This window comes from Phalaenopsis equestris, unplaced genomic scaffold (genome assembly GCF_001263595.1).
Source record: "Phalaenopsis equestris unplaced genomic scaffold, ASM126359v1 Scaffold203528, whole genome shotgun sequence".
NCBI classification, from domain to species: domain Eukaryota; kingdom Viridiplantae; phylum Streptophyta; class Magnoliopsida; order Asparagales; family Orchidaceae; genus Phalaenopsis; species Phalaenopsis equestris.
The window spans coordinates 158,792-177,695 of record NW_018223145.1 but is presented as its reverse complement, the minus strand read 5'-3'; the positions used below and the strand labels follow the sequence as shown (position 1 = coordinate 177,695).

At 37.8% G+C, this 18,904-nt stretch overlaps 1 protein-coding gene across 1 annotated transcript in view; it reads left to right on the top strand.

The window, feature by feature from the left end:
- LOC110036185 (choline-phosphate cytidylyltransferase 2-like) overlaps nt 1-17,866 on the top strand; it is a 38,087-nt gene extending 20,221 nt beyond the window's left edge. Inside the window, exons 7-8 of the mRNA XM_020740575.1 lie at nt 17,406-17,516; nt 17,597-17,866. Coding sequence (XP_020596234.1) covers nt 17,406-17,516; nt 17,597-17,680 — 195 coding nt within the window. The 3' untranslated portion in view covers nt 17,681-17,866. The remainder of the gene's footprint in view (nt 1-17,405; nt 17,517-17,596) is intronic.
- Nucleotides 17,867-18,904: the final 1,038 nt, after the last annotated feature.

Here is an 18,904-nt window from a genome sequence, read left to right as displayed (position 1 = left end):
ACATATATATATATATATATATATGTTGGAAAATACGATTGGCCTTAGTAATTGTAATATTGTTAATAATAATAAAATATTTCTTTTTTACCATCGCATTAGTAAAAAAGCCGTTGAGCCTTGTCTCACGTTGTTTCCTAGTCCATTACTTCTAACAATAACATGAAATAACTCAGCCATTTTTGGGGGCCTTATGGGGAAAGCTGGGTATCAAGTTACAATTCTGTTCAACAGCGTACTCCCAAATAAATGGACATGCATAACTTGTATATCGGAGTGTGGGAAATCTTCGTAGGTGCTTTTTAGTCAAAAGGGTGATGAAACTTGATCATTTATAAAGCTAATTTGCTTACAACCAATGTCCTACTAGTCGACATGCCACAACCCATTTGATGTAGTTTGTGGGGGAATCCCCTCACCCCATTGGAGTTGGCCCCTCTCTCAACCATTGAGTTTAGCATTGATGCATGGGTCAGAGTGAAAGAGATTTAGGCTTCAGATGAATGGGTAAAATGAGACCTTGTTAAGGAAAGGCTAAGTCTTAGAGGCAAACGAGTTCAAGGGAGCCCATGTCTTTAAGGAAAGTAATTTGGTCTGGATCAAATTGAAGTAAGAAAAGTTTTCTGCTAGTTTTTTTAGAATACTCGAGGCTAATGTTCATGGTCTATTCAAAATCACTAATATGATTAATGATAATGCTTACAAGTTTTATCTTTCGAGAGATTATAATCTCTCTCTTACACATAACGTCGTTAACTTGTCCCCATGCTACGAGGATCTTGATCTTGCTCCAAGGTGAAGCTTCTCCTACCCGAGGAGAGTAACACAGGAGCTATTCTCCTATCTGAAGCGAGTGACGCAGTTGTCGGCACTAAAAAGTTGAGTTGCCCGTTGGAAGCTGTCGGTCACCGGAATCGAAATTCCGTCATCCGCTTTGGGAAGAAACATATCTTTCATAGTTAAAATGAAAGAGCACTACACAAGCTATATATCTATCCCGAAAGATAAATATAAGATTTGAGGGTGAGACTCGATCAAGTAAACTAAGAAATATATGACATCCGTTCAGTCTGCGAAATAATTTTCTATTATAAAACAAAAAGTTTTCCTATTTAATAAGAAAAATTAAATAGGGTTTATATTAAACTGAGTTTGTTAAAATTTTTTATAAAGACAAGCCCTTATACTTAATTACATCCAGATAATCGAAGTTATATAATGAAAGTCTCAATTAAAATCAGGGGATATTATCTTCAAGAAGGTCAAAAGGATAGGACTTTTCAACGATATTGGACAAAAATGTGTGAAATAGGGATGAATCGAATTTGAAACATTTATTTTGGAATCAAAAGGAAGAAGAACTAGGGGATGTCACAGATCGTGAGAAGAACCTCGACAACTTTTCAGTCTACCCTACTATTTGGCTTCAATTTAAAAGAGATATTTAAATGTTTCCTTTGGCCAATTTTTATTAATTAGGACTTACATTTGTGTAAAACAATCACACAAGTAGCCTAAAAGATGTGAGAATTTAGGCTGTGACGAACGACAACCTCAGAATCCTAAAACAAGTTAGGGCTTATATTATGTAGCAGAGCTATGCAAAGGCCTAAAGAAAAGATTAGGGTTTATGTCGCACTAGGCGGACAACTTCGAAGTCCTATGACTTGTTGTTTAATTCTACAGAATGGTTCAACTAGTGTAGACATGTTTTGCTGTTAAATATGGCCGTGGTGCCCACAATGCTAACTCGTCGTGGCAAGTTTAAGTTTTCTATGGCAAGTTTAAGTTTTCTAATGTGTCGTCATGATATTAAATCAAGTACTTTCTAAGATCATGGTTATTTAATATTATGTGGATTGTTAAAGTTGATTAAAGCGGCACCGGTTCGGATCCTACGGTTCTTTCGTTCCGACAACACTATTTTTTTCAGATTCACTTAGTCTAACTTAGTCTAAATGAATTTCAGATTCACTTAGTCTAAATGAATTTACTAAACTTAATGAGTTTCATACTTTCATTTAGACCGTGAGAAATCTCATTAGCAACCGTAAGTTATGTCCTCCGAGAGATTCCCGATCATTCAATAGAGATGTTTTAATTTAGTTGCAGTTTTTTTTTTGTTTTGTTTGTTGTTAAATTTTGACTTATCTTATATTTTGACTGTTGTGACGGTGAATTTTATCTTATTTTGATTTTTAGTTTTGTTTTTGACATGCAAAGTGATCTTAAGCATGCAAGCAAGAAACAAGAGGCATAAAAAGTAAATGCAGTAACTTAAAAGCGTAACTGTCGATTCTTCCCGCTCCATCTGAAAGGTTAGCTTTGACAACATGTATATAATTTTGCAAGGAATTCAAATTATAGGAGTAGATGAATGTATAGCTACCAAACCCTGCGTATGATTTTATTGAGTCTCGAAAGATCTTAGTGAATGATTTTAGAACATGATATAACAAGTTCAATTTGTCCTTCAAAATATTCAAGAGATTTCATATTGCTCGGAGCATGACCCTGAATCACTTTAAAGATTTCTTGAAATATTTCGAGTTCATTTTGAACTAATCATATTGTTTTATTAATCATCCAAGGTTAAGCTAAAGTTATGCCATTGCTTAAGGAAACTTGATGTTCTATTAATCTCGAGGCTAGGACATTCAATTAATCAATTGATATTTCATTTGACGGTTATGTGGGTGGATGTCCCTAAGGCAAATATGAGTCATTAAAGGTTTTGGTACCTACCGTCAAATTGGGCTTGTAGTGTAAAATTGTGTTAATCATCAATCATGTTATCTTCTAAATCTTATCAAATGAGTTTAAACGTAAGTCTAAGTCACTACTAAGCCCTGAACAATCACAATAGGTGAAATGTCAACTAACAAAATTTTGATTTAGATGACATGCATTCTTATTGAGAGATCACATTGTAATCAATCATGGGCTTAAAATTAATGAAATATTATCTTCCTAACTCGAACCCATCACTTGAGAATCGTTTAATTTTGATTGATTTTCAGGTCATGATAATTAAGGAAATTACAATTTTATTTTTATTATAGAAAATGTGGCAAGTGAGTTTCTACCTTTTAATCCCATTCTATTTCAGTCATCCAGACATTCATTAAGATCAAAATTGCCCACTTTCTCTTTGATTAATCCTAAATTTTGATTAAGTACCTAAATCTAGAGTTATTACTTCACCATTCGGGTTCTTCACCTCATAACTCATTAATCAAAATTTAAATGACTTTAAGAATTTAGAGTGGTCTTATCCATGATTCAATTAAAATATTAGAGGGGAAAATGTGGATTTTTAAAATTTATTATAAACAATTATTTAAATTTAGAAAGTAGTATTTTTAAAATTGATTTACTTAACTATCCAAAATAAATTTTTTTTATTCATGAGAAAATTATTAGAGGTTTCCTTTGGTCGGAGAAAACATTTAGACAAATGGAGCTGTGACAGAAAGTGTCCTGGTCTTCCTTGAATTTTGAACTCAAAATTGAGCTCTCACAGGGGATCGAGAGGGGGAAGTGGTGGGCTTAAACTTAGGAATTCTTGAGAGTGTCTGGAAGCAATTGGACAGTCTTCCCAAGAAAATTTATTAGCTCATTTTTTGGCCATGTAGGAGATGGCTTAAATAGAGGGGCTTGGGGTGGACCTCAGTGCTTCAATTTGGGTCCAATTAATTGCTTATGTGGGGGGCTGAAATGTGCCAAAGCTAATTGGAGCTGGCCAGCTTGGATGGGTGTAATGAGTTTTGATTCAAGGGGGATGGCTCTCGGTTTTATGATTTTCCGGCCACTAGGCCGGCCAACAGAGCTAGGGGTGGTGGCCAGAGAAGTCAGGGGAGCCAGGAGAGTCAGGGGAGCCAGGAGAGGGTTTAGGAGAGGGTTTATGATGATTAACTCCTAATGGTTTGGTATGATGGCAAGAATTTCTTGGTTTAGGCCCAAAAAAGGATAAAATCCCCTAAATCAAGGAACCATTGGTCCATGGTTTCCATAGGGTGGGCTAGGTGGGTCTAGCCTGGTCACTAGGATCCATTTGGTGGTTGTGGTGTCATTAACACTTATTTGAGCAAGTTGTTTACATAATTCGTTGGAAAAACCATAAAGAGGGTCGGCCGATGAGACCAACCGTTCAGTCGAAAGATTCGTTTTGTTGAATACTTATATGAGCAAGATGTTCACAAAATTGCTAGTATCGATCGAGATACTATCAATCTGATAGTTGCTTATCAAATTGGTAACAACGATGACATCATTATAGGGCTTTCCCTTCTTGGGCAAATCAACGTATGTGAAAGTGATTCATTGATGGGGGTTGAGCCTTGGTGTTGAGATAGCCAGACACAATTCTCCTGACTGGAGCCTCTTCTGCATCGCATATCGGGAATAATACCGATCTCTCCCAAAATTTCCGGTACCGCCCCACAATGTGGATGGTATTTGCTCTTATCAGTGCAACTGATACATCTTCAACTAGGGCCTTCTCCTGCCTTCAAGAAGCTGCCCCGGGTGCTAAGAACTATTTCAACATGGGCAAGGTCGCAAGGAGCAATGAGATCCGTCTGCATCTAAATCACATAAGAGGTTTATGGAGATCATGCATGGCTGTGATTCGTGTCTTGCTTGAGTGGAGGATGCGATGAATGACATGTATACTCAGATAAAAGATCTTGACCAAAGGTGGATGGACTTGAGGAGGAGGACATCACCATTCATTCGAAGATTAGAGCTATGATGCTGCAACTGGAGGAATCCTTAAAAGACCAAATGGCGAATATGCGGGAAGACATGATGGGGAACTCTAATCTCACGAGGAAGAAATGAGCAACATACGTGCTAGCTTGGAAGAAATGTGTGGAGACATCGCTATGCAAGAGAGCGCTAGCGACCATGCTTTTGAAGCCAAGCGCATCGAAGTGCCAAAGCCTTAGAGTTTTGGAAGAACTCGCAATGCGAAAGAAGTGGATAATTTTTTATGTGAACTTGAGCAATATTTTGGAGCCATGGGGATTATGGAAGAGGATGCAAAGATTTAATTTGCAACTCATAATCTCTTCTATATCTCTATGTTGTGGTGAAGAAGAAGAAGAGAAGATATAGAGAAAAGTATGTGCACCATAGTCACCTTCGATTTCAAGAAAGAGCTTAAGAGACAATTTTATCCTGAGAATGCGGAGGTTGAGGCTAGAGCCCTGTTGCGAAGGCTCAAACAAATAGGATCAATTTGGGAAAACATTAAGGAGTTCTTTTGTTTGGTTTTTGAAATTCCTGACATATCAGAAAAATGTGCTTTCTTCAACTTCATGGACGGACTCCAATAGTGGGCGAAGACAAAGCTTAGGAGGCGCGGTGTGCAAGATCTTGCTACTACTATTGTGGTCGCCGAAAGCTTAATTGGCTACTCAAAAGAATCCACAAAGCTTAAAGATAAAAAGAGCACCTATAATAAAAGTGGAGGAGACAAAGGCCAACACAAAGGAAGAAACCTGCCACAAATCGACCTCATCCAAGGGCAAAGACAAAGGGAAGCTTAATAACAACAAAGCTAAGTTGCATAACGACTGTTTCATTTGTGGAGGACCCCATTGAGCAAGGGATTGTTCTCAGAAGAAAGGCTTGAACGCTCTACTAGCGAGTTATCATGAACAAGAAGCAAGAGGAAGTAATATGGTGGCACAAGTAGGGTCTATGCAACTGCTGAGTGGGATGCAAACTTCAACAAAACCCCAAGCAAAGGGTTACGCTTTGTTGAGATGGTAATAGGTGGAAGACTGTTAGAATAATGGACACATGTACTTATCACAACTTCAACTCTGCCGAAGAAGCAAAAATGTTGGGTCTGCAAATAAATAAATGAGGATTCTCCATCAAGGTAGTCAATTCAACAGTAAGACCAATTCATGGACTAGCCAGAGGAGTAAAAACCAATATTGAAGCTTGGTCAGCTACATTTTATCTGTCATTCCATTAGATGATTTTAATGTTATTCTAGGGCTAAACTGCTTGGATCAAACAAGAGCATTCCCAATATCCTTCGCCAATAGCATGTGTATTATGGAAGGCAATCAAATTTGCTTAGTACCAACAATAGGACCAGCGAACAAGAAGCTAAGATGTTATCAGCCATCCAAATTCACGAAGGACATCCAACAAATGGAGGGAAGCTACTTAAGTATTCTTCATTATGAAGAACTAAAGACCCAAAAAGATATGTCAAGGGAGGTAGCAACAGTAATTGATAAATATAAAAATGCTTTACTAAAGGAGCTACCACGAAGAAAGAGGATGAGCCATCAGAATAAGCTGGAGTCAGGGTCTTAGCCGCCTAGTCATGAAACCTTACTGCATGACACCTCTCTCCCCTAGTACAGGGTATGAGAGAAAAAAGCCCAACTGTCTTCAAATTTGCTAAATCCTAGAACGAGCAAAAGGAGTGAGCTCGTGCCACATTACATAAGACTGCAAGAATAAAGAAGTGAACAAACAAGAAAATGAGACATGAAGACACGTGGACAAAGAGATAATTGATGGTATCAAGTGGAAGGTGCAATGAGAGCATTGTGAGCTTAGATGGAGGAGAGTGTTACACACCTCCATCCCAAGAAAGGGTGAGCCACATCTCTTTTGCCATTAGAAAGAATATTCTAGTGAAAACCCGAGAGAAAGAAGATAATCCAAGAGACTCTAGCCAACTCCATGGTATTCTAGATAATGTTGGAAGGGAAAAGATTTAAGGGGAACTCAAGGATAGCGTAGAAAGATCTAGGATCATGTATATCTATACAAGAGTAATGTAGAACTATCTAGAAGTAGTTTTTTCTAATGTAACCTTGAAAGTTCCTAATGCTTGGCGGAGGACTGTAAATAGAAGTCCCCTTCATTTGTATCCATCTAAGGTTTCTAGCTACCAAGTGTATTCTTTCATTCCTCAGTGTTTTGTTCTTTTCTTCAATACTTTCTGCCTACTTCTTTCTAGAGAGTTTTGGTGCTTACAAGTCCAAGCATTGCAAGTATTAGGTTGATTTAGTACTAAGGAAAAGTGCTAAAGCCGCACGAGAGACTTAAGAGAAGTATGTTCGTGATAGCAAGCTCTCAGTCTGCCCTTGCTTAACCTGCCATTGGGTTTGTTAGCTCTTAGGTGCTAGCAAACTGTTATAAATATTTGAGATGCAGTAATGTTGTGATTAGAAACCCAACAAAGATCTAGTAATATCTGATTCGTGATTATGTTGCTTGTATTATGGACCTATAATGATTTCAGATACAAGTATTCTAACTTTGAACGTGACGATTATATTATGTCCCTGTGATTTAAAGAGTTGCTTCAACGTACGTATAATTTGAACCATGTAGGAAATTCTGCTTCAACCTTTTTGCTTATTAGAGCTCATCTTTTATGTTCAAACTATCAATAAATAATCTCCTCACATCATTCTTATTTGTATGTTCGAATTAATTAGTATATATATTTAACATTCTAAATTATAAATGATAGTATCGAGTTTGGACACTAAGTCATACTATATAGGTGGCTGGACTTGGTCGTAGTTCATTAGGACATACAATATAGCTGCTCTCATCTTTTTATTGCTTAGATATCGTGTACCATGTCTCTCTGATGGCTCTCCTGATATTAAAAATTTTGGTAGTTCTGGCTGTGAAGGTATGCCTCCTACACTATGACCTATTTGATGTCCTTGCTCAAAGTAATAGGAGCAGAAAGTAATTGTCTCCTGTAGTAAGTATGCTTCACACATCAATCCCTCTAGATGTGCTTTCTTAAACATTTTTTTAATTTTATTTAAAATATGTAACACATATATTTTTTATTAAATATGGTGGTAGTTCGATATGAAATATAATGTATCTCACAATTCTATACATCGAGAAGCATATTTCTCAAATGGATACATCCATATGTACTGTACTGGACCCCCAGTATAATCTCATAACATAGATGTAGAGATAAATACTCTATAGAGTCAAAGATACTAGGAGGAATCCCTTTCGAATGTATGTCTTTAATTTGTAGGCTTCTGGTGCTACCCGATAGTCAACAATGAATGGCCTCGTCCACGTTTAATCCAACTTGCCAACCGCCTGGCCACGTGCAACCGGGTTGCTTTTTTCATGACTAGGTCCCCTGAGTTGAAGGTCTTATCCTCAACATGCCAGTTGTAGTAGTGCGTTGTACGTTTTTTAATTTCTTCTTGTCGGAGAGCCGACAGTGTTCGACTCTCCTTGGCTAAGTTAAGCGCCAGTGCCACTACTTTTTCATTTGCCTTTTGCCACTTGACCATGTTCTCTTCATTGAATGCGAAGGCTGCCATGACTCGTTGGTTGTGGAGGTTGTACTTGACCGATAGCATGACCTTCATCTCATGTAATAACATGTAAGGAGTTTGACTGGTTGCAGTCGATGGGGTGATTCGGATGGGTCACAAGGTTGACGGAAGCATATTTGCATTGTTACCCTTCGCTCCTTTTACCTTCTTTTTTGTTAAGTTCAAAATGATCTTGTTTGTAGCTTTAGCTTGGCCATTTGTTCGAGGATGGTGTACTGTGGCGAATTTTAGACTAATGCTTTGGCTTTGATAGAAGGTCCTTTACTTCCTGATCAACAAATTGTGTCCCATTGTTGGTGATGAGTACCAAGGAGAGCCTGCACTGACAAATAACGTATGTCCAGATGATGTCCCAGACAACTTCTATTGTAATCTGGGCTAGGTTTGGCTTTAATCTATTTCACGAACTAGTCTACAATGACTCGGAGGAATTTGCGCTGATAGAAGGCAGAAATTTTTTGTGGATGTTGAGTCCCCAAAAGGCGAAGGGCCAATGACTGACGATCGGCTGTAGCTTGTGAGTTGGCTCGTGTTGCAAGGGCACATACTTGACACTGCTTGCATCTCTAGAAAACTTCTCCGCACTCTCAAGAGTGTTGGCAAAAAATATCCATGTCACTGAATTTTGTGTCAATATCCTTCCCCCGGAATGAGACCTACATTCTGCATAATGTAATTCTCTAAGAATGTCTTCAGCTTCCTTCTTCTTGACGCAGCTCAGGTACAGTGAGGTCGTCCACATACTATAAGGGGTCCAGTCTTTCATGATGTACTGCACGACCTTGAACTTAAATCTACTAGGATAAGTGATCTCTTTAGCAATTTTTCATGCTTCCAAGTATAGATGCAAGGGTCTACCCAATTCATTGTTCCTTCGGATTCTACTTCCATCATCTCGGGTTCGATAGTTGGCCGATCTAATTTTTTAAGGTTCCCTTTACCAAGGCGAATACATCTAGATAGGAAATCGACGACCTGATAATCCTCCCGACTGACGTGTTCAATTTTGAAGTCAGTGAACTTCTAGATCTTCATTTTAGCCTTGCTAAGGTATTTCACTATCATTTCTTCTTTGGTCTTGAATTCACCGTTCACTTGGCTGTGAATCAGATTTCACCGGTAGGTGTCGATCGCCCATCTTGTAGACTAGATGCTAGCCAGCTATTAATGCTTCATACTCTCCTGGTTATTAGTAACTCCAATTTCAATGGCGACCGAATCATAGAGTTGCTCTCCAGTGGGACTATTCAGCGCCATTCCAACTCTAGTTCATGTTGGACTTGAGGCCCCATATATGTGCAAAATGTTTGGCCACCGATGTCAACTCCCTTCATCATGTCCGGGGTGTCCGAAAAGTTTGGGCAAGAAATCTGCCATTTCATATACTTGATAGTCGTTTTAGGACAGATGATAGATTGTATTCGCTCAGCTCCATTGCCCTCTTAAGGAGCCGATTGGAGTGCTCTGGTCAAGTGAGAACTGAGAGCAGCAGGTAATCGATAATGACCCGAATTGGGTGTGCTTCGAAGTACCCCCGAAGGCCACGAGTGGAGAAAATCAAAGCAAATGTTAGTTTCTTCATAATTGGGTACCTAATTTTCGTTCCTCAAAGGACTCGGTTGGTATAGTAAATTGGGAATTACTTTCTTGCCTCTTCCCTAACCAACTATAAAACTGTCGGCCTTGGGTTCCACTCTAAAGTATAAAGAGCGTTTTTCACTAGGCTTTGCACTCGACGGTGCGGTCAGGGAATCCTTCACCTTTTGGAATGCTTGCTTACACTTCTCCGACAAGTCAAAACCTTTGATATTTCTTGTTGTCTTAAAAAATGTTGAGCATTTGTTGCCAGACTTTGAGATAAATCGACTAAGTCTTACTATTCGCTCGGTTAATTTTTGGACTTCTTTAATATTCTTGTGGGATGACATGTGCAGAAGTGCTTACACTTTCTTTGAATTTGCTTTTATTTCTTCGGGGGTCAAGAGAGCCAAAAATTTTACGATGGAGCCTCCAAAAATATATTTTAGTGGATTGAGTTTCATGTTATATTTTCTGAGCATTTGAAATATTTTCTTTTAAGTCATTTATATGTTGTTCAGCCAATTGACTTTTAAATAGGATGTCATTCATATAAACTTTAATATTTTTTTTCTTTTTGATTTGAAATGATTACATCCATTAAACAATAGTAGGTAGCTTTAAAAGTGTAGGCCTTTAATAGTAATAAATATTGTCTTCTTTACATCGGCTTGATACATTTTGATCTTGTGGTAGCTGGAAAAGGCATCCAGGAAGCTTGTCACAGAATGACAGACCGCTGAGTCGATCAGGGCATCAATTTTTTGTAGTGGATAGCTGTCTTTCGGGAAGGAGTTCAAATTGGTGAAGTCCATGCACATCCTCCACTTGTCGTACTCCTTCTGCTCAATCTCCATGTTGAAAACCAAGGACGAGTATTGCACGTCCTAGATGTAGCCGACTTTCTTCAGCTTTTGCACATCTTCGTGTATCTAGTTGGCCAGTATCATGGCGGAGTACCTTATCTTCTACTTCATCGACCAGATGATCCCGCTAACATTTGGGCAATGGTAGGCCACGTCGATCGGTATGCCCAAGTTTTTCATAGCGGACCAGACAAATACGTCCCAATGACTCTGAATAATCTAAATCAACAAATCCTTTTGCCCTGAATCAAAATTTTCACTTATTATAAAATATTTATTAGGCTCTCCATTTGCGAGAATTTCTAGAGCGGGTTCGTTGGTCTCGAAACTTCCCCTCATTGGTTTGGGATGTCCAATGGTTTCTACTTTACACTCCTAGTTGCTCAAAGGTAGCAAGCTCGGGGTTGTTCAAAGTTCCCCTGCATGGTTAGGACCACTCCGTCACCTTGAAACTTCACCACGCCGTGGTATGTCGAAGCTCTGAAGGTTTTGAGTAGCAGGTGCCCGAAGATGGCGTTGTAGATTGACGAGTCTATCACCAAGAAATCCTCCGTGTAGGTAAATTGTTTGTCACCTTCCCCCCATGTGACTGCCAGTGGGATGACTTTTAAGGCCTCCTTTCTTTCCTTGAAAAAATCATAGAGGGTCGGTTGGTGCAAATAACCGGTCAATCAAAAGATTCATTTTGCCGAACATCGATTTGAGCAGGGTGTTTACAGAACTGCCATTGTCGACCGGGATATTACCAATCTAATAGGCACTTATCAATGTGGTAAAAATGATGGCGTCATTAAAGGGGTTTCCCTTCAGGAGTAAATTAACATATGTGAAAGTGATTCATTGATGAGGGTTGCGCCATGGTGCTGAGATAGCCTCGCTCAATTCTCTTGATTGTAGCCTTTTATGAATGACACATTGTGAGTAATACCCATCTCCAAAATTGACGGTACCACACCCGAAATGTGGATGGAATTTGCTCTGATCGATTCAACTGATAGCTCCTCAACTATATCCTTCTCCTGCTCTAAGTAGCTACCTCGGGTGCTAGGACTATTTGAGCTTCCCAACTCGGATCAAGCCACAAAGTTGCCCAAATTCCGTGTCATGACCATGGTCCGCAGAACTTATTTGGATCTCAGAGAAATGCTTTAGTTTACATTGGGGGAGCCTGCTTTGAGTATTCTATATTCTGAATTGCCTCAACAATCTCGGCCATGGAAACCATTGAAGGGGTGATGTTTGGTGTTGCATGATCACCTGCTGGCTGCTCATAAAAACGAGCTGGTTGCGGGTCATGTTTCCTCTTCTGGCCTCCAAGATGGTGGTTTTGCTTGGATTCGTTATTGTCTCTGGGCGACTAACTGTCTTCATATCAAGGATGGTTGGAAGGATGTGGGTCGTCCTTCGGTCTCCACCCATTGTTCCGCGAGGCTTTATTTTATGGGAGACGATCTGTTGGTTCAAGTTTATGGTGGAAGTTGTTGATAGTCTTCGACTGAGATATGGTTGTTAGCCATCACCAATAGGTCAGTTAGAGTCTTCAGCTATAGTAGGCTGAGATCGCATCAAAAACTCTCTTTCCGCAGCCCATGGGTCAATGCTTCGTGAGCCACCTTAAGATTTAGATCTCGTACCTCCTACATCTCCTTCTGGAATCTGGTTATGAGCGCAAGCTCTCATTCTGCCCTTGCTTAACCTGTCATAGGGCTTGTGAGCTCCTCTTGGGCAATAGCAAACTGCACCAGAAACGTTCCCCTGCAATCAACAAATGAGAATATCACTCATATCGTGAGGCCGTTGAGCCCCTTGAGGGACTTATCTCTCATCATGATGTAAAATAGTCGACACTTCAGTTTGTCGGTGATCTTGAGAAGATAGTTGACTCAAAAGAAGCTATAAGGTCAGTTGGATCAGTACAACCTTTATATTACTCAAGCAAAGGAATCTTAATTTTATATGGTAGCCTCAGCGCACACAAATTGCGGTCTACTCATCAATGCAGTCCCATCACTGTCCGGATAATGAGAGTCTGCAAATCTTTCTACCCCCTAAGCTACTCGACAACCTTGGGTTTCGGGCTCTTTCTTTCGATTTTATTGCTCTCAGGAAACTTGTTCTCTTCCTCGGAACATTGCTCGGGTCAACTCCGCCATCTGACCCAACAATTGGTCTATTAGTTTTTAAATCTATTATTGAACAAACTCCCTGGTCTAGTTCATGTTTCCCGTAGCTCTCGGATGAGTTTTTTTCTGTGTTGTGCTCTTTTTCTTGTTAGTGGCAATATTTCATGAAGTTGGATTTGAATGTATCATGTGGATCACGTTAAGGGTCTATTTGGGGCACCTGCAGCTTATTAATAAGTTGTTGATAAACAGCTGTCTTAGGCAGCAGCTGCGCATGAAGATAAGCTGGTTGGATGTATTATTGGAAAATAGCTGTTTTGAAGCTGTTTCCGGACAAATGATTATTCTGCCTCTGTGTAATAATACTGTTTGTATCATAACTGTCATAACAATATATTTGATACTTGAGAAGCAAAAATTCATTTCAAAACAGTACAAAAAATAAGATGTACACCTCACTTAACAATGAGTATCATGTTTATTAAAGTACAGAGATTATTAAAATAATATTTAATGATATGATAATATTATTCTTAAAGTGGAGATTCCGTATGTCAGTGACTAAGCCGTTTTTCAAGGATACTCTGCACGCCTGGTCACTCTTGACGGTTGATTCGTCGAACCTATTTGCCCACCGGTAGAAGTCACAGTTTTCCATGATTCTCCTCGGGCACCTGTAGAATTGTCTTTTATAGCTATGTGGCTGACGTGACGTCAGCAAAGAAATCTTAAGTTCGCAGTAGCAAAATAATCATCGGGAGGTTCTTGAAATCCTAAAGCTTATCTTTTTTGAATATTTCTCAAGACAATCCATTAGTCATAATACATGTATAAATTGATAAACAATATTAAATTACAGTTTTGTGCATGCGTGAGGTCTCAGAGAACTCAGTATATCAACCAACGAATCTGTCACTACAAGAAGACAACAAATCTTATAAAACATTTTGGTTGCCTTTAATTTACGTAATATCAAACTCGTATGTGTCACATATGCATATCACCAAAATGACAATCCAGAAGTAACTCAAAAACCGCTACATCGAAAAGCAAAGAGATTTTTGGTTGCCCTCAATAAGATTTCACATGTGATACCAATCATATAACGACTAACAGACCATCCAGAGAACCCACAAGGTCAAACGTCTCATCATGAGTCTCACAAACCCACAAATAAAGAACCGAAATGGAAAAAAGAAAAAAAACTACAAATAGCATGAAAATATAAAATAAAAAATATCAACCATGAACTGTATGATATAAAGGAACAACAAATAATATTACAAGAACACTTCATAGCACAAGCCAAAGCCACGTTGGAAGATCAAATCGAAAATCAATCAAAAACCAACAAGAGAGCAATCAATCAAAAACCAACAAGAGAAAAACCAATCGGAAAATCATAATGCTAGAGATACGTTGGAAGAGAATACCACAAACCTAAGGAGAGGAAATGATCCAAGCAAATATGAGACACGGATCACGGACCGGAAAGAAGGAGGTGATCTAGGAGGGAGAAGCTCGGTGTAAGAAAGGGGAGGGAGAAGAAGCTCGGCACAAGAAAGGGGAGGTAGAAGCTTGGCTCGGTCGTGAGAGAAGGGAGGGAGTAGCTCAGTCACAAGAGAGGGCTTGGGGCAGGGTAGTAAAAAAGCACAGCGACATATAATAGGAAATGCGGGCTATGGGGTCATAACTGTGGCCCGCATTTCGCCGAAATTATCCAAAACGCCTCCAAAACACGCCATCCAAATAGAAAAAAAAGTGTGGCTTGGTTCTACGCCACGAGAGATAAGCGGCCCCAAATACACTATAAAGGAGTAGAGTATATAACATGAGAGAGAGAGATTGAGTGCACAATAGATTAAAATTTTGTCTTTTTACCATTGATTCATTAGTTCATTGCTGTAGAAATGATCCCTTATTTATAGACAAAAGAGGATACAAAAGGTGCAATTGCCTGCTCGCTCCTGCTTTAACAGGAGCACTACAAAGTAATTTGGGAAAAGTAAATAAATAAATATATAAATACAAATGTAAATGGACAAATAAATAAATAAGTATTTGGCATGGCCTCTCCTGCTGATCGCCCGGTAGTCTTTGCATCATCGGGAGGCCGCTCGGCAGACTCTGTCGGGTCTAAGTGGTCGATCGACCGAATACTTCTCGGTCAACTGAATCTTTGACTGGTTGGGCTTCATTGATCGATCGGCTTCTGTAGTCCACCGATCATCTTTAGCTCCGAGGGAACTGAGCCGATGGATGCTTCTGGCTCGCATGTTGTACGTTAATGGTTGGTGGGCTCCTCTTGATATCGCTTCCTTTGACCTGTCAAATTTCTTTTGTCCTGTTTTTAGTGTACAGTAATAGTATTATAGCATAAATTGCTAGGAGTATGCTTTTGACTTTGCTTTTTTCATAATTTTAATAAAATATTGTAAAATATTATGGATTAAAAATGAAATTCTTTGTAGCCCACTCAAAACCATCAAATTTCACATAGCTTATCTCAATGAATCTCCCTTTCAAAACTCAATTCCAATCTATGAAGCAAAGCTACTTCGAAAAACCCATCATGTCCACGTCAAATTGATTCCAAATATGCACTCATTTCTGAAATGCCCCAACCATGTTCGGTGCGCCAAAAATCATATTTGAATTTTTTTTTTCCTTCTAAAATCGGAGTTGATACCATTAAGACTCTTACATTACTAGGATGCTTTTTGACATGGACGGGATACATGGTGCTTTTTGTTCATTAAATTTCATGTTTTGGTGATACGGTTGAGGGTTCAATTGTTTGTGCTCGTAAGGGTGCAAATCAAGAGGATATTAGTGTTGCTGGCGATGGAATGCAATGTTGAGTGTGTTGGATTTAATTATTGATAGATCGGTATTAATATTTTTTGCGGTACTTTATAGATCATTTTTTTTCTTTTTGGTTCTATATTAATAATTTATGAAAAAACACGTCATGTCCATGCTTAATTGTTTTTGTGCTTCATAGGCTCCAACTTCTTCCAACAGTTATATCAAAACAGCTTGGACCTTATGTAGGATTTAATTTTGAAAGTGGTGTAAAATAGAATTTGAGAATTAAAACAGAAGAATTAAAAAATTAAGGCTTTGTTGTTGTTGTTGTTGTTCTTGTATTGTTTATAAATTGGAAGATTCTTGAATGCATATGTTTTAACTTTTCATTGTCTTTGGATTTTAAAAGTTGTTGATAAAAAAAAAAAAATCAAAATTGCCAACTTTAAGATTTTGCTGAAATCCCAGATACACATGTTCTCTATATATTGTTTCATATTGAATGCGTATTGCACAATTAGTTGTGATTTTTACAAAATAAGGGTGATAATTTATGATAAATTACCATAAATTTTGTCAGAAGGGAAGACTGGAAGTTCTAGAGTCCTATTCTAAAGCAGCGCTCTTTTCCACTGTATCTAATTGGATCAGCATCTTATATTAGTTCTACAATTATCATGCTATAACTTTAAAAACTGTCATTTTGCATGTGCACCTATTCAATCGCATGAACATATGTATTACCATCCGAAGCAATTTATATTTCTTTGTGAAAAAATGATGATATCTTTTCATACAATACTGAAATATCGCCCAGAAAAGTGTTCCTGCTTATGCTTGAATCAGTATGGCTAACACCAATGCATAACATTTATAAATCTCAACTAAATAAAATAATGAGGCATTTACATACATAGCACACAATCCTTAGCTATCTATGTATCTCACATCTAAACTTTCATATTTACGTATAGATCACTCAAGCTTTAATATAAAAAAAAAATAGCATGATTATCACTTTTTGAAAGTGAAATACACCTTTTCTTGCTTAGGTTTAAAACAAGTATTATGCATGTAAATATGAAAGGTTAGGTGTGAGATTTGTAAATACATAAGAATTGTGTGCTGAGTTTATAAATACCCCATTTTTTTCTAGCAGAGTGGGCACTTATAAATCATGTACCGCTTAACCTGCTATTTGTGATTGCAGTAATATTTTATCATTTAGTCCTCTTAAGCCAACTGCCAGTTAGTATTGATTTTGCTTTTAGGAGTATGTTTTTGCTGGGATCGAGCACTAACGATATATTTGAAATGGAAAGCACTTATTCTGTTGAGCTCTTGCTTGCACATAATATATCACATGGTGCAAGCTGAGGCTAAGCGGAATGTTAAACCTCCTCTTAAGTTTTATTGCATTAGTCTGCTTAAATTTTACGAAAACTGGCAGCTAGGATGATATTAATTAATTTTTTAAGAGATTGTTTTGGTCTGAGTTATTAGCTAAAAGCTTTTGCTTGAGTTACACCAGGGTATTGAAAAGGACTCCAAATGTTCTCTTCTAAGCATATGCTATTTCCCTCTAAGATGAATGGGGAAAGGGAAAGTTTCAGTGTTCTTTGCATTGATTTTGATATTTTTGGGAGTTAATGAGCATTCTTTTGCAGCTGAACACGGTTGCCAAAATTGCTGGTGTACTGCATGATGAATGGGTTGAGAATGCAGATCGCTGGGTTGCTGGATTTCTTGAGAAATTTGAGGAAGGCTGTCATTCTATGGTCAGTTTTCTTGCTCACCGAGCTTAAAAAAGCCTATTCTTTCTGCCTCATGTCTAAATGCTTGTTTTATTTCCTACCAGGGAACAGCCATAAAAGAAAGGATCCAAGAGAAACTAATGGCGCAGTCAAGGGACTTCAGTCTCATACAGTACGATTCAGAGTAGTTGAAGTTGAAAACTATAACTCAAGTGTTCGAGTTTTGGTCCGCTTTAGTTTATTAATCTCTAGTTATTCCTATCCAGAGGGAAGGATGTGCAAGGTCCTTTTGGTTGTTTTTCTTTTTGTAATAATGTTGCTTGTTCCAAGCATTAAACATTTATTTACGATGCAATATCGTCGGCTGAATTTTATGTTTGGTTGAGTCGATATATATGTTATAAATTGCATGATTGTACCAATAGTGGAATATAATGATATTGTTGAACAGATTTAGTTACAGAATAAATGATTTTTACATCTTTATTTTTTTGTGGCAAGGCCTTCGTACAGATGTCTAAAATTTATCATGATACACATATTGGGGTTTTGTTTTGAGAAAACAAAATTAGAACCAATTTGGAGGTTAAACTTCATTAGTTCAGGTTGATTTGACTTGACCCAAGTTCAAATTTGAGTTTAAATTCTTAAAATAAGATTGGGTTTGACATTGACAATGTAATGGTACAACCTGATAGTTTAGAATTAATTAAGTCAAGATTTGCAGTTGGATGATTTTAACATTTAATTTATTTGTATAGAGTCAGAGATTAGGGGTGTAAACGAACCGAACACGAACGAACAAAGTTTGTGTTCGTGTTCGGTTCGTTTAAAATTTAGTTTGTTTGAAATAAGCTCGTGTTCGTTTCTTAACGAACGAGCCGAACACGAAAATATACAATATCTATATTAGTATATTACTACTATAGTATATTAATATATTATTATTATTATTTTATTATATATTATAATTTATAAAATTTAATGTTTTAAAATTTAATAAATTTTTATATATAATTATTTTATATTATTTTATATTTCAAACAATAACGATTCGAACACGAACGAACGCATCACTGTTCGTGTTTGGTTCGTTTAACTAACTGAACGAAAAAAATTTGTTCGCGTTTGTCTCGTTTACTTATCGAACGAATCGAACACGAACTCATTGACGAACCGAACACGAACTGTTCGCGAACAACGAGCTTTCTTGACAGCCCTATCAGAGATGAGGTATTTACATATCATCAGAATTTAAAGTATATATTCACCTAGAAGGAATTGAATCTGAGGTAGAGGAGATGGTTAAGTTTATTAATGATTAGGATTTGAAGTTCAGTATCATCTAGAAAAGATAAATGGTGCAGATGATTGTTACCAGCAGTTTAGAAAAAGAATTGAGTGATTTTCTT